Source organism: Sinohyriopsis cumingii, chromosome 3, assembly GCF_028554795.1.
Source record: "Sinohyriopsis cumingii isolate HCF-2022 chromosome 3, ASM2855479v2, whole genome shotgun sequence".
Classification (NCBI taxonomy): Eukaryota; Metazoa; Mollusca; class Bivalvia; order Unionida; family Unionidae; genus Sinohyriopsis; species Sinohyriopsis cumingii.
The window spans coordinates 90,367,724-90,383,743 of NC_142963.1; the positions used below are offsets into that span (position 1 = coordinate 90,367,724).

Sequence of the window (16,020 nt, forward strand, 5' to 3'; positions counted from 1 at the left end):
GGTTGTGAGGTTATCATTAGCAAATGATTTAGGCTCATATAATTACTGGTTTTTGGCGTAGAAGTAATGCAAATAATATTTTCAATTAAAAAATCATAAATCAGTTCAGTTTCCTGGCTTCCATCGTGACAGTGGACATGGTTCCCACTGTTTGGAAATGGTTTCTAATTTCAGTAACTGTTAGTAACATCACTGATGTAGTAAGCAAGTTTAAAATTTTTATGTCAGTCTTAAAATGATTATTCTTGATGTGGACGAGTGCACTGGAAAATGTGATAAAAATTCAGTATGAAAAAATTGAGTATAAATATACTTGTATGAAAGTTATACTATCTAATTATGGAAGAATAACCGCTTCACAACACTGGTTCCACTACCTTTATGTTCTGATGCAGACTTGATTGGCCACCCTTGTAATGTTCCATTTTAGACGAATAACATATTGATAAAACTCTTACCTTAAATGATATAAAAAAGATTTTCAAATTGTGCATTATTTTTTGTAGGTTTTGAAAACTGAGCAGTTACTAATTTTATTTCAAACCTGTAAATTGACAGCCTGTAAATTGATGTATGGATATTAATTCTTACAAAGAAAAAAGATAAAAAGAAAAAATATATTGCCCTTTGGGGTAATCGAACTTGGGGCGACGATTTTGTGCAATAGATGCTATAACATTTGAGCTATTGAAACTTGTGTTGATGGTTATGTATATCATGTAGATGACATATTTTTTCCAAGCAGATTTATATAACTGCAGACTATACTTTGTTCTTTGCTCAGTTATTGCTTTAGTTTTAAAGAATTAATATTGTTATTATATGAAGAGAGACCAAGTTAACAAAATTTAGTGAAAAAATACGCAGGTTGTAAATGTTATTTCCATCAGAAAATTGACAAATTCATTTAAAGATTACATGTACAGAATTGCATTGTAATAGTGAATTAAACGTAGCAAATGGTATCGTGATGGAAATTAAGAAAAATCTCTTTTATTAATGTATAAAATAAACAAAAATTATATATGTACTTTCCCTATTATTTACAGCATCATTTTACAAAAAATTGGCAAGGTAAAAATACAATTCCATTTAACATTTACTCCACGTAGTCTTTGTTTACATACAGTTCCAAATGCCCCTTCAGCGCCTCTTCAAAAAATCTTGTTCCCAAAGCAATTTAGAAAGAATGAAGAGATAAATGAATGGATAACATTGGTTTTAAAAAATATCTGAATCATTATTATTCTGGGAATTTTTTTAAAACATAATAATGAAGGAAATAATGTAGCGCACTCTATTAATGCAGGCCTAATTGCTCATGTGTAGCGATACATAGGCAGCTACAGTGCAACAGGGAAAACTATGACAATGATACATAGACAGCAAAATTCAAGCTTTTTAAAATTTTTAGTTATTAGCGCAACCATGAACACATAAGTTAATATGAGAACCTAAAACTTTTAATAAAAATTAATCAATCAGTGTAAATACCTTGTCTGATCAAGCCTGTGCTTATATATTATTTCTAGTTTGAAGTTGCTCAAATGTAACATTTTCTCTTAAATTTCCCATACCAGACCATGTTAAAAGGTCGTGTTTAGGTATGAAAAAGAAATTTATATGTATATTTAATGCAGAATAGGGTCATTTATATATCGAATAATACAATGAGACACAGATATTTACAAGAATTGTTTTTCCCCATAAAAAAGGGGGCAGAAAATGGCCCTTATTCAATATAGTCCTTTCAGGGTTTAAATATTACTTCTGGAATACCAATTTTTCACATTTTTGTGGATTAGCATGATTTTAAAGTCAAAACAAGAGTCCTTCATAGAGAAAGACACTTAACTACCCAAAAAGAATTTCCAAGAAAATCAAGATAAAACCATTTCTTCTTTTAATCTGCCAATATATATGATGCATAAGATTTTCAAATTAGCCACATATGGCAGCCAGTTTGGATGTAAGGTGTTACAACATTTATGTACAACAAGCTAGATACCATTAACAGAGTTTTCGTGAAAATCTCATGTTTATATAACCACCCATTAGTTGCAACATGATTTTCAATATGTTCATTGTGGCAGCAACATTTAGGGTTAGATTGGTGTTATGTTCATTCATTACCAGCTAGATCTCATAATTAATACCAAGTAAGCATTATACGAAGTCTTCTGGTGAAAATATGATTTTCTTGTAATGGCACTTTAAACACATTATTGGCTATATGATGCTGAGGAAATGATAGTTAAGTGCCTCTGCCAAGGACACATTGAGGCAGCTGACCCAGGCTGGCATGGGTGGGTATTAAACCCATGACCCTTGGATTACAAGTCTAATGCTCTACCAATGTGGTGGCAATACTGGCTGTCCAAGAAACATATTCATTTAGGACCAATAAACCTCGTGACAAATGTGTGTGTAAAGTTGCAATGCAACCCTCAAAGTAGTCTTGGAAGATTAGTGTTAACAAACTGGTGGTAACAGATGGATGGGTGATGGATGATAAACAACTGACTATTCCAGAAGCCCTTCTGGTCTATGACCTGTAAAGCTGAAAACTAATAAATGAGGACAAGTACACTGTCAGGGAAAATGGGCACAGAGCACACTTTAGACAGGCTGATGAGCCTACAGATCTCTTAGAAGAACCCTGATATACTGTAATTTTTTTTGTCTCATCAGAATATTTTATCGAGAAACTTTGCCCATTATAACATTAACTATGAACTCTGGCACATAAACTTATTTCCTTTGTTTTCTAAATAGTTAAGATGTTTTCCATGTTAATCCTTTTTTATGTAGCACTTACTCACGGTGGACCCATGTATCAACAAGATCATCTGTACACAACGGTATACGAGGTTGAGACAGTAAATTACTGATACTGACTCCTACTATCAAGTTTAGCTGTTATTTGATTTTTTTAATTAAGCATGAAAAATGTTCATATTGGTTTATGCAACACAGCAACCTGTCATTTGTGATAATTTATGTTCTGCACAAAAATGAATAATAATAACTTCTTCTGATATCAAGTAAATGAATCCATCAGCATTTGAAGCCAAAATGAAAAAGTTAATTCTACCAAAAAAAAACTGAACACTTAAATTAATCCTACCTCTGCAGAGCCACCTGGATTTCTTCCTCACGACGATTAAGCTGTGCTTGCAGCTCTTCCACTTGCTGTCTCTTTTCAGTCAGTTGTTCTTTCAGGTCATTAATCTCAGATTCCAGACGTCGTCGAATCTTCTCTAATTCTTGTCTAGCCTGCAGGTCATAGTAGACATTCATGACATAGATTATGAAAAATAATACCAAGATGAAACTTCAAAACAAAATCAACTGGCAAATTAAATTCTTTAAAATTCTAAAGAAAAAAAAATAGTTGTCTGTAGATATATCTTCAGAAATGTCCATTAATTCATATCAAGATGGACAGAGCATCAATTAATAATGACAACAAAAATAATAATGGTAACTTTTTTCAGAAATTTCAGAATAGTGAATCCACCATTTTCTGTGGATTACCCAAGTTTTCTGATTTCATAGTTGCTACAACCACAAATTTGAAGACCCAATTTACAACAGGAATTCTTACTTTGATGTACATGATTTATTACTTTTTGTTGGAACACCTAGTTTTGTTTCAGTAGTCTGTGGTCGACATGTACACAATTTATTACTTTTTGTTGTAACACCTAGTTTTGTTTAAACAGTCAGTGGTCAACATGTACTTTCATGCTCGTGCTGGTGTACCCATTCTCACTGACAATCCTGGTGCCACCCTCATCACAAGTGGTTATATATGATTTGTTTTAATTCTCTCATGTAAGCTTCTTTAGCTGGAGGATAGAAGGGACAGCATCCAATTTTAAATTTTTTTTTTACAATTTGTGCAGCAAAAACAAAGATCCTAGCATTAGGACCAGTATATACCATCATAAAAATATCTGTGTTGGTATTAGCGCAATATTAGAGTAATGCCCCTTCATAACCTGAAATCTATATGGCATCTGTTGATTGTCTCCCACAATCATCTGATTTAAACTGGAAATTACATATATGTTAATTTAGAGCAAAGAACACCAAATAGACATATAATATCTTGAAGGACAGCATCTTTATTTACTTTTTTGATGATTGCTAACTTTAAGACATGTGATACTGAAAAACTTACAAAAAGGGCTTTTCTCCACAATAGCCAAAAAAATGCTACCCATTAAAAGCAATTTTTTTTAAAATAGCAAATTATACTTCTCCTAGAATACTTATTTGATCATATTAATATTAGGAATATGAGCCCTAATGCTTCCTGTATCAAGATCTCACAAAGAAGAGGCAGTCAGATGCATCTTTGAGATTTGGCTCCATAGCAGTACACTTGGATCTGGTACAGTCTCAGTCGGTTAAGCAGCTACAAGACCCATTTGACGTAAGCACAACCTCCAGATAAACACCCAGTGCAGCTTTCACTGGATTCACCAGGAAATTGCATGTGGTAAGAAGATCTCATTATTTCTTCTTCCCAGAAGTAAACCACATCGCCTACTGTTGTGCTGCTCAAAGTTAAGAGTGAGTTAACCTTCTATGGGGAATCCAACTTTCTCCCCTTGAAAATTACCTGGCGTATATGTTGGATGCTCAACATTCCCACCACCTATTACCTATTCTCCTGATGTTAATGTAATCAGGGAACATGTTTGAAGGAGAAAGATAATTTTCTTTCAAATTATGTTTCTCCTAGAATACTTGCCCAACCAAATTATTTTAATTCTGTCCCATCCTCCCTACAATATGGGCATCCCGTTGCATGATCTTCTGCTCAGCTTTAACTAGCACAACTTGTAGGTGGCAAAGGAAGGTAATGGGCAAAATCTTCTGTCATATAATGTGCCAGAATCAGCACAACTGACTGAATAGAACCCGATCTGCCAGTGCATTATGCAACAGCAGATCAGGGTCTATGTTGTTTGCAGGTGGAATTGACTTAAAAGAGTATAAATAGTAAGCATGTCCAAATGAAATTATTTTCTTCTCTTAGATGTTTAAAAACAAAGTTACAACTATTGTTCAAACAATGGGCTTGGTTTGGTTTGGTTTGGTGCTTTATGGCACACTACAGATTCTGATCCAATCTAGTCCGATGCTAGGATTCAAACCTGCACCTTTATAGACGGAAGTCTGGCATGCTAACCACTGAGCTACCACAGCTCCCACCAAATACTTGGAATTAAGGAGATGCACACAATATACTAATGTCAAAAACTTGAGATGTATATAAAAGAATAATATAAAAATTAAAATGGTTAAAAATGACAGAGGCAACTGTCAGAAACTCTCCCTATTCCTTCAAATTAAAAAACACATGTACTAAAATTACTCAATATCTATTTTAAATAAATTTTCAAGGGTACACAATTTGCTGATCTGTTACTAATTTTATTTTTAATTTTTGTAAGGAAAAGAACACTTGCTATTTATTTGTGGAAAGATTTCCATACCCACCTCCATGAAAACAATAGCAGATCATTAACTGAAACAAAAATTCACTTGAATGTATTTAATGCAGCACACAACAAACCAGAACCTACACTCTACATAGGCATTTCCAGTCCAGGTAGGTGCTTCTCTGATTACTACTGAAGATTTGGGCTGATTAATTATGCAGGGCATGACAATTTACATATTCAGGATAGACAAAAGACACTATAAGCCATTTAACTCTCAGGAACAGACTATCTTTGATGACATCCGAGTCAGTGAATTATTGATCTGAAAACAAGCCATTGGCAGCCTGTTATTATGCCTATGCCTATACTACAAGTTTTGCATTTGTTTTCAATGGAATGGTCACATTATGATTGTTTATTGACGCAGTATATGACACATACCGTTTATTGACTCAATACAAGTATATAACATGTACTGTTTATTGACTCAAAACAAGTATATAACACTGTTTATTAACTCAATATATGACATACTGTTTATTGACTCAATACAACACATACTGTTTATTGATTCAGTACAATATATGACATACTGTTTATTGATTCAATACAATTTATGACACATACTGTTTACTGACTCAATGTAAGTATATCACATACATTATTTGAGGTGGGCTCAACATGGGAATGGCAATCTCTGCAACCTCAGCCCAACTCTGATGTATACACAATCTGCTTTCAACACTGACATTGTTTATACTCTAACTGCCTCAATAATGTTGAAAGAAGCCTGCAACCCCAAAAATTGGAGAACTGTTAACTTGTTAAATAAAATAAACCTGACTGGGCTTAAAGCATTTGTTTTGCAGAAGTCAATTTTAATTTAGTTCTGTAAATATAACTCTCAGAGTAGACTGCACAATCCTTTGCCTCATATACAATGCTAGGTCCTGATGCTAATATGATGGTGCCCAGTCAACAACCACAATGACAGCTACTAGGTCCTAAAACAAATGTATTTGGTGACAATATTAATATTATAACATCCTAGGCTGATGAAGATTAAAGTTGAATTAACCTCTAAATTTTGTGTTATCTGAGGCATTTCTGATTTACTTAGAAATTATGTGTCAGGTCCGCCCAGCACACAGTGCAGAACTGATACATGTTCTTATGTCACTTGTTTAGGCTCGAATAAACAGCAACACAAGAAGGAGTGAAAACAACAAGCTTTGAAAAATACAATAATTTATTTCCCTGGAAAAATTCTGTAAAAATTGAGGAGAAAAAAATATGCACTTACAGTTTTATAGAATCAAATCCCAAAATAATCAGAGAATATTTTAGAAGTCCTAATAACAAATTGTTCTACTGATTTCATGTTCGAATCCCAACGAATAATCCAAGATGGAAGACGATGATGTATGCTGCAATCTGTAATATTAAAGTCTACAGTTCCTTGTAGAAATAAGAATTATCACTCTGGTTTCTGATAGTTGAATAAATTTTTATAAAAAAATGTCCTTGTTCCACAATATTTATGAGCACACATATTTTCCAGAAAAATAACAGAATTAATTCTTTTGAATCCAAGTAATTTGAAATAATTCCAAACAAAGTAATTTGAAATAACTTCAAACAGCACACCATAAAACTAACAGTTTAACAGCCCAACTTCTACTTAGATTAATTCTCCAAAACATGGGTTTTATGGGCTTTCTAAAATGTAAATAAGGGTCATGTGATCAACTTCTGGAAGTTTATAGAAGCAAATACATGTTACAGATCACGTTTACCCAATGTGACTGACGAAAACAAATCATTTTTACTCTAAGAAATAATATTTTAAAAAATTGTTTATATCTTAAAGACAAAGTCCCATCATGACCCTGGAAATAACCAAAATAAAATCAAAATTGTTTTACGAAGGTTGCTACAAATTCTGAAACAAGGTCAGGATTGAGATCAACACAAGGTCAAACTATTTTCTAAAAAAAGTATCATCTCTAGTGAATAAATTTACATTACAACATCATGTAATGAAAAATAATTTTAAAAAATAAAATTGACAATTAAACTGAAATAAATATACATGAAATCAGATATAATTAAATCAAATATACATAAAAATGTCAACAGATGATTTCCCATAAATAATTCAGATTATGGACGAACTGCCTTTTACACTAGCTGCGATTGATTTGGGTAGGACTGTTATAATGTAATAAATAGTCAAATGAATTTCTTTGTTGTTGTGTGTTGCGTAAAAAGTATTCTTGATCCCTGACTATTGCCACCCCAAAATCTAGTCCATCTTATTTATTTGCCCTTTACTGGACCAAAAGAGCATTCAACTCTCTGCCTGATCTAGTGCAAATGTTTAACAATATTCATGGTCAGATCACATGTTCAAGCAAGTTACTTGTACGAATCAATACCTGCTGTTCTTTGCGTAATCTTTCCTCTAGATCGGCAATAATGGCCTCATACTTGGTTTTGAGTTTCCCCAGCTGTTTACATTTCTCCTCTTCCTCCACCAACATTGTGGACATCTCACTCATTCTCTCGTCCAGGCTGCGTTTCTCTTTTGTGAGTTTCTGGTTTGCATCATCTTGCATAGCCAGATCTTCCTCCAGTTTTTTAATGCGAGCATCAACAGATACTTTTTCTAGCTGCAACTTCTGTCGGGCTTGTTCCTCCTCCTCTAACCTAGACACAGACATAAAGAAAAACACTTGAGACCATATACAAGCATGTTGGCTTAATTCAGTTTGCAGATGATGTTGTACCACAGATCAATACAGTAATACTGCAGAGTCTAACCTTTATGACAGTTCAAGGTACCACAGATTTGCTTTAAAATGAATTTGTTGCTAGTCAACAGCCTCTCAAGCAAAACATCAGATATATTTTACCCCTCACAATATTCAATATTTTAAGAAACTGAAATGTAAAGTTTAATTCAAATTAATCACTTTCACATTTCTTAGCAGTGACACCCACCTGAGGTTATGCTTACTGAATTTCTTTCTCATTTTAGTGTATTCAGGCACACATGCTCAGACATGCCTACCACTAAAAAAAAATTTCAGGGACACCACCACCAAAAACGAGGGACATATGTTTTTGAGAATCAACATATATTTATACATAAAACCTCCCCATTAACAACATATACATATATGCAAAATTCGAGTCAATTCATGCTTAGGCATTTGTAGTATGCACTTTTCGGGTCCTGCAGCTCCATTTTAGACCCTTTAGCCATCCCTGGTTTACATTTTGAAATTAAAAGTGCCTCTACAGTTTCTGCACTCAATTTACTCCACAACTGATGGGGAGAAACTCTCTCAGTGTGTAGATGAATGAGACAATGTTATTACTGAAAGCATTATTTTGACAATATTTTGAATACAACTGTTCCATCTTCCTTCAACTGGCTAAAAGCAGTCCAGTTTCGTAAATTCCATTTCTCAGACAAAACTGAATATCTGTGGACTGACACTGTGCCAGCTCCCGTTTGACATCTGCTGTCACTTTCCCATTTAAAAATACTGAAAATCCAAAGATGACATTTTGGCTTCTAGTTGCAATGCTGGATCCAAAATTTCAGCTTGTTTTAATAAATCATCCTTAAGGGGCAACTTGCCTCTAATGTGTTTTGCTTATGTTTTAAAAGAGACTGTCTTGCGCCATCATAAAATTCTTCCAGGATCTGTTCTCTCATGGAGACCTCTACTAGCAATAAAGTCTGATGTCAGCTCCCCAATCAAAAGATCTTTATCCTCTTTCTGACGGTGCTTCAAACTGTACTTCTGTTGCAGACTGGTAGAGAACTGCTGAAGGCTTTACAAACTTCAAAAAAAATGGTTTTAAGAAGCTTTTCAAGACGTCTTTTTAGCACATGTATTAATAGTGCATTACACTGCAGCTCTGTATTCACCCTATCAGATAGTTTTAGGGAATCAAGCAAGAAAAGACATAAAAGGTGATTTGTTGATGAAGAAAGTGTGTGTATTATCTTAACATATTTTTTCTTGCAGATCTGGATGATAAAGACTTCTCTTGCTCTTTGAAAAATTCATAAAGAGGGTGCAAGTTGTCCGGAAGTCTGAAAGCACTTGATGATGCTTAGCCATCTAATTTAAACATATTTTAGAATTTTATGTTTGCTTTTGCATCATACAGAATCTGCATATCTTTGAAAACTGCTTACTGTATTTTGGTTTGATAAATAATAATATACATCAACAAAAGCTGGTCAACATGAAGTGGAAGACATGCAACACCTTTTCCTGCAGTTATATTTATTAGGTGAGAGCCTGAAAGATACAAATTAGGTTGATCTTTGATCAACAGTGCATATAATTCTTTCCTTCCCAACCATCATGGGTATTGTCAGACCGAAGAGTCTGAACTTTTACTTAATTCTGTCAGATTGAATTTTTCTCACCTGTTGCATACCTTTCACAAACTGTGATCAGGAGGCTGTATGCTGTTACCTATGATGATACTGGATCAACAGTTCTGATAATGGAGCCCCGAGTGGCCGAGTGGTCTAAAGCGCTCTCCATTACGGATCACTGCCATCTCATCTGTCTACATGGGTTCGAGTCTAGGATTCGGCCAATGTGGGTATGTGAGAAAGCTTGCCAGTAGCTTCTCGTCGGTCGGTGGTTCTTCCTCCACCATTAATAATGGCCACCATGAATAGCCTATCGTGTGCTGAAAAATGGCGTTAAACCCCACAACAAAAACAAGTTCTGATAACAAGAGGAAAGAACATGCAGTTTCCTTCATTTCTTCCATCCATAGCTAGAGTGAATGGGGTCATTCTGCATTCTTTCAGCTGATTTTAATGCAATATTGGCTGCTATTTCTTCAACAATAGTAGTTCCTTTTGATCTGCCCCAATGAAAATATTTCACAATGTCTGAGTCACTCAACATAATTTTAAAAGTATTCGAAAATGTAACAAGTACACTCAAAGGCAGACTGAGTTCCATAATAATATATATTAACTTAATGTCGGTTCTAATTACATCCGACTTGGTCATAGTCAATGTATTTGTACTCGATCCAGCTGGAGATGGAAAAAATCCAACAAGTTTCTTAAAGTGTTCAATGTCATTTTCAAAGTCGTAATGTCTCTTTCCTGAAATATGTATGCATATATCGAACATTCCTCCAGACTATATCAAAAAATCAGAATTGCAGATTTTACACAAGGTGTTTGTGTCTGAATTTTGTCCTGGCTTTATGAATTTGTACTCATCAGTTTATTGTTCATGAAAACAATGGGCATTTGTTTCGATGTAGATTTTGAATCATTTTCATTGATATCTTAAGGATAAAAAACAACATCTTGAAAACAAATCTTCAAAGAAGAATCTGTGAATGTAGACTAGTGGATATGAACTGCTTCAGAACTCACGTGTTTGCAATGGCAATTGAAACCAGCATGCATGCACAGGGTTGATAAATTCTTGTTCACCAATTGGTCAAAGCACATTTTATGATATGGATTTTGTTTATTCCTACTTCTGAAGATTTTTTTTCTCAGACCATTCCAGTGGCCAAAGTAGCTAGAGCATTCACCTCAGATACAGCAGGTCGTGGGTTCAAAACCTGGCTCAGTCATAGCAAAGACATATACAAATGGTACTAACAGCTGCCTTGCTTTGTGCTAGTGTTAGGATTGTTCAGCCTGGTGTCAGATAATATTACTGGGTAGGGCATGATGCCACATGTTTGCGGCATGATTCCCCAGTGCTAAAAAGCATTATAAACTGCCCCACTGCAGACATTATAGTGGTATGACTTGAACATTGATAAAGCTACATAAAAAAAACACCACACACACTCTGATTTTCAACATTAAATGCCTATTTGCAGAACACTAAGGCACATTAAGGCATTTTGCAGTTTGAATATGCAAACTGTGGGACAGTAGGCATGTCTGCATGTTTAAAAAATACACCCATGTCAGCATGATACAAAAGAAATGAGTTTCAAAAAGTTGATATGAAATAGATGGGCAAGCCAGCAGTGTGTCTGCAAGGTCTTGCAATTTGTGACAATTGTCACTGGAAATAAAAACCATGAAATCAAATATTAAAGATACCAAACACAAGACAAGGGTGATGTAGTATTGCCTGTATTTTACTTAGTAGGTCTTTTATACAAAACTCTAAAACTGTAATTTTAGTGATAACTATTACTTGTTTTCCATTTTTCAATATGCAACCAGTTACATTCTGAGCATGTTCTTCATTTAGCAACTTAAGTGTTGGATTCTTCGGGTTTAATTGTCAAACCTGACATTTGTGTTTAAACAAATGTTTTCATCCTGGTCAAGAACACAGCAGTCATGAAGGCACCTACTATATTCAAAAACCTGTAGTACAAAAAAAAGGCCATAACCTACATTAACCCCACCCCCTCAAAACATTCAAGTAAAGCTGGTGACATAGAGGCCATGATTAATGGGGTGTGTCATGTATATGAAAATTAAAACCACTGCCAATAAAATTAACAAAAACTGTGGACAATAATGATGTTATTGCCCTTTGTTTTTTCAATTTTTTGGATCAGCGATAAGTCCTGGCTACATACTGTTCCTCCAGGTCCTGAATAGTTTGGTTGAATTTCTTCCTCTCATCCATAAGAGCTGCACATTTTTCCTCCTCCTCCTCAATCCTCACCTCCAGATCATGCAGGATTTCTTCCAATTCCTGTTTCTTTGCGGCAAGGCGAATACGAGACTGGAAAAAACAAGTTAAACTATCCATGATACAGATATGATCAAAAGAGAGTAGTTGGGAGAAGTGTAAATGCAAGTAATGTTCAATATTAATAATGCTTGATCATCTACAATTTGAATGCTATTAGCCATTTTCCCAAGGCTTATTAAAACTGGGTTAGAAATACAATCTCTCATTTGTTAAGAAATTCGTCCAATCAGATGTAAGATCATCTCATCAATATGTATAGAGTTCACTTGTACTAAAACACATGGGATATCTTGAAGATATGAGCCTGATTACTACGTTTAATGAATATCTGATAAGAAATAAAACTGATGAAGTAATTACAAACTTAGTCAATCTGATACAAGATAACCTCATTAAAAGGGCTCTACTGCATATACATTTTTAAATAATTAACGTTGCTTTTATTTTCTCTGATCTGAAATGTTGAAGAAGAAAAAAATTAAGAACATGTGCAATCTACTAGAACTGAAAATCGCATTTAAAGATGGTCAATCTCTGATGCACGTAAGATTTCCTTATCTAAAATTAGAGCTTAACTATGCTACTATGATCATGTGACAAATCAAAATAGTAATCTACAGCATGTGAGTGGATGTTGATGCTTTCTTTACAATTTCAATGTTACAAGTCAGGGTCAAATTCCCAACCATAGAGGCACAACCTAGGTCCGTGCTGGACATAGTGTCTAAATTTTATTTCATCTTTTCCTATAACTTTTCTATAGTTATAGACAGGGGATCTCAACAGTTTCCAAGTGATGACCCGAGAGCAAGTCTCCTTCCTCTGGGTCTGTACTGGAAATTTGTCTGATTTCTTCCCATGTCCTTCAACCTAGTTACATACATGATTTTGGTATTCCACAAAAAAAGCTGAAAATTTGAAAGGGTGGTTTGGGGCTCCTCCCCCAAAGTGGTCTTGAGAGGAAATGCCTGGCCAAAAATGCATTTTACAATCATAAAAAACTGCTCCTGGTGCAACTTATGAACATAATATATAACAAAATAACCATCTGAAAAACTAACAAACTTACCAAAAAATTTCAACTTGACTTGAATAATTTCACAATATTTATTGTCACATGAATTTGTTCTCCAATACTATTGGTGCTTAAGTTAATTTCATGTGCATGTCATTGTTTACATCGTAACTAAGTCACAATAATTTCTCAATTTTAGCAGCAAAAATATTTTTTTTTCTTTTCATAACAAATCTGTAAAATAAACATCCAAGAACATCAACTATATACAAATAATCCCATACATTCGCTTGTCTTTTTCTCCAATGGACACAACTTGTTAGTCGAGCTCTTTTTGTAGCGTTGGCAATGATTTCTTTAGCCTTCCTTTTTTGGCTCAACGTGCAATTGTTTCTTTTCCTTCTCAATGAGAGCCTTTTTCCTTTATTGGCGACATGCAGTACACATATTCTGACAGAGCTACATCTGTTCTCTCATGCAAGAAATCTTTCTTCTTATAGTATTTAATTGCACTTTTGCCAGATGCCTTCTGAGCTTCAATTTTTCCATATGTAGCTTCTTTTGTTGGTGCTGTTCCAAACGCTTCCAACTGCAATTACCGTAGTGCAGAGGTTGACTTTTTACTCCAGCCATTTCCATACGTTTTTTTAACCTTTATCTAAACTTCTCGTTTCATGGTCTCTTTCAACAACTCGGTATGCAAGCATGCTTCTTCTTTCCATTGCCATCAGTTTCCATCAGAATAATCTTTATTTGAGTCATGGGCTAACTAATATATCATATGAATACGTTACAAGGGTTGTTGTGGAATGGGACCAAACTGACCGTTTTTAAAAAACCGGATCAGAGATGAGAAGAAAAAAAGGGACTATATCAAGAAAAATCAGATTCAAGTCAGGAGAAAAGCGGAATTCCGCTTTAAAACAGAGAAAAATCATGTCTGTAGTTAGAACATGTAGATTTCAACTGTTTCCAAGTTATGATTCAGGGGCAAATCCACAACCCAAGGTCCAAGACCCACTGTTTGTATTGGATATTGTGGTATGTCTAATTCTGTCCTAATCCTTCAGAACTATGGTTGTGGACAGGGGATCTCAACATTTCTGTGTTGTAACCCAGGGGAAGCATACCCACAGGGATCATCCATGGGCAATACCAGAGAGTGTAACCCAAAAGCCCAATGCATATGTTATAGTCCTGGCAATGAAGAAGACACAAACCAACTTTTATATCTCCCATCTAAAATACTTCAAATATTTTGATTTTTTGTAAAGATATTAATATTCATTCAAAACCACTGTGTACATCAAGAGACTACCCCTATTCATGTTCCAAAGTTTCAAGTCTATGTCTTTAATGTTGTAGGAGATAAATCACATTGCTAGAGGAGGGACAGATAGACAGACATACAGGACGACATAATCACCAAGTTTCTATAAGATGCATATGGATAAAAGCCACTGTTATTTTATTTTAAACTTCAAACATTATGATTCCCAATGATAATTATGAAAAGATTTCAAACTATATCAAACTTCAAGAGAAATCTCTGACCAGTTGACAAACTATACCTTTTATGAAACATCTTTCCATGAAATGAAAAAACACAAAAAAATGTATGTACATTTATATCTGAAGATAATGATACAAGTAAAAGTCACACACATTACTATCTCAGCAAGACTGTTTTTTAATTTTATTATAATTTTCAATACTAAGTATAATTTCATAACAACTATAAGCTGTAGATAAAGAATTATTTTCCATCTACCCTTTTTAATATGATGCTCCAATTTTCTACCAATTGTTGATAAAATGTCCATTTTTCATTCACTTGTCATGACTGTAGAAGAAATGATTGTTGAGTTATATACAACTAATGAATATGCATTGATCTGGCTTATAATGTCTTTATGATACAAACAGACACATATTTATCAAGTTTATTATTACAAATTAAATCAGAAATGCAAATCTATCATTTATTTACATGGGGAAAAAGTGAGAAATTCAAATATGTTATGTTGAATCTTATTCTGACAGCAGCATTATTTTCAAAAACCAGAGTTTGCATATTGATACAATGTCTCACAGGAAGGGCAGTCATTTTAGCCTATTAGACAAACATTATGGATAATTTATGTGGCATCTATTATTCTCCTATTTATAAATTTTGATAAAAACTGTCGGCCTCTACTCTTTTTCTTCACATTTACAGCTGTCTGACTATTCTGCAGAGGTCAGCAATATGGAAACTGACATAAATTCTCAACTCTGTAACCAACACTATCACTGTTAAGCCGATGACTGCAAACCCTACTGCCCAAACAGCTGCATTAATTTAAATAAGCTGAGGAGCAACATAATTTTGTAGAATCAGCTTTGTGAATGAGAAAAATCAGCCCTGCATGAATCAGGGGACAACTTCACAAAGTTTTAGATTTCCTGACATGTATATTACGCAAACTGTGCTTAAGTTTCTGACCATGTGCTATGGACTGTGCCCCTAAAAATTACTTCATTCAACTAAGTTAAAAGTTTCATACATTCACATGTTTTAGAACTCCTCATGTACCATAAAACCTTACATTATACTTTAAAGATTAACATCATTTTAGATGATACAAGACATTAAGAAAAAAAAAGTTTAAAAGCATCAACAAACTCCATCTGCTGCCTAAACTTTCAAAAGACTGCATATTCAGACTCGAGACTATAATAATAATAATGAGGACTTTGTATAGCGCCTAATCTTTAGAAGCTCTAAGTGCTTTACAACGTTAGACAACACCTATAACATAAAAAACACATA

At 34.2% G+C, this 16,020-nt stretch overlaps 1 protein-coding gene across 7 annotated transcripts in view; it reads right to left on the reverse strand.

The window, feature by feature from the left end:
- The window catches only part of LOC149803270 (uncharacterized), a 350,601-nt gene that overhangs the window by 128,546 nt on the left and 206,035 nt on the right, over positions 1 to 16,020 (reverse strand). For all 7 annotated transcript variants that reach the window (XM_089952935.1, XM_089952932.1, XM_089952930.1 and 4 more), the window contains 3 exons: positions 12,075 to 12,223; positions 7,898 to 8,168; positions 3,128 to 3,276 (listed from right to left, as the gene is read on the reverse strand). In XM_089952935.1, coding sequence (XP_089809061.1) covers positions 3,128 to 3,276; positions 7,898 to 8,168; positions 12,075 to 12,223 — 569 coding nt within the window. The remainder of the gene's footprint in view (positions 1 to 3,127; positions 3,277 to 7,897; positions 8,169 to 12,074; positions 12,224 to 16,020) is intronic.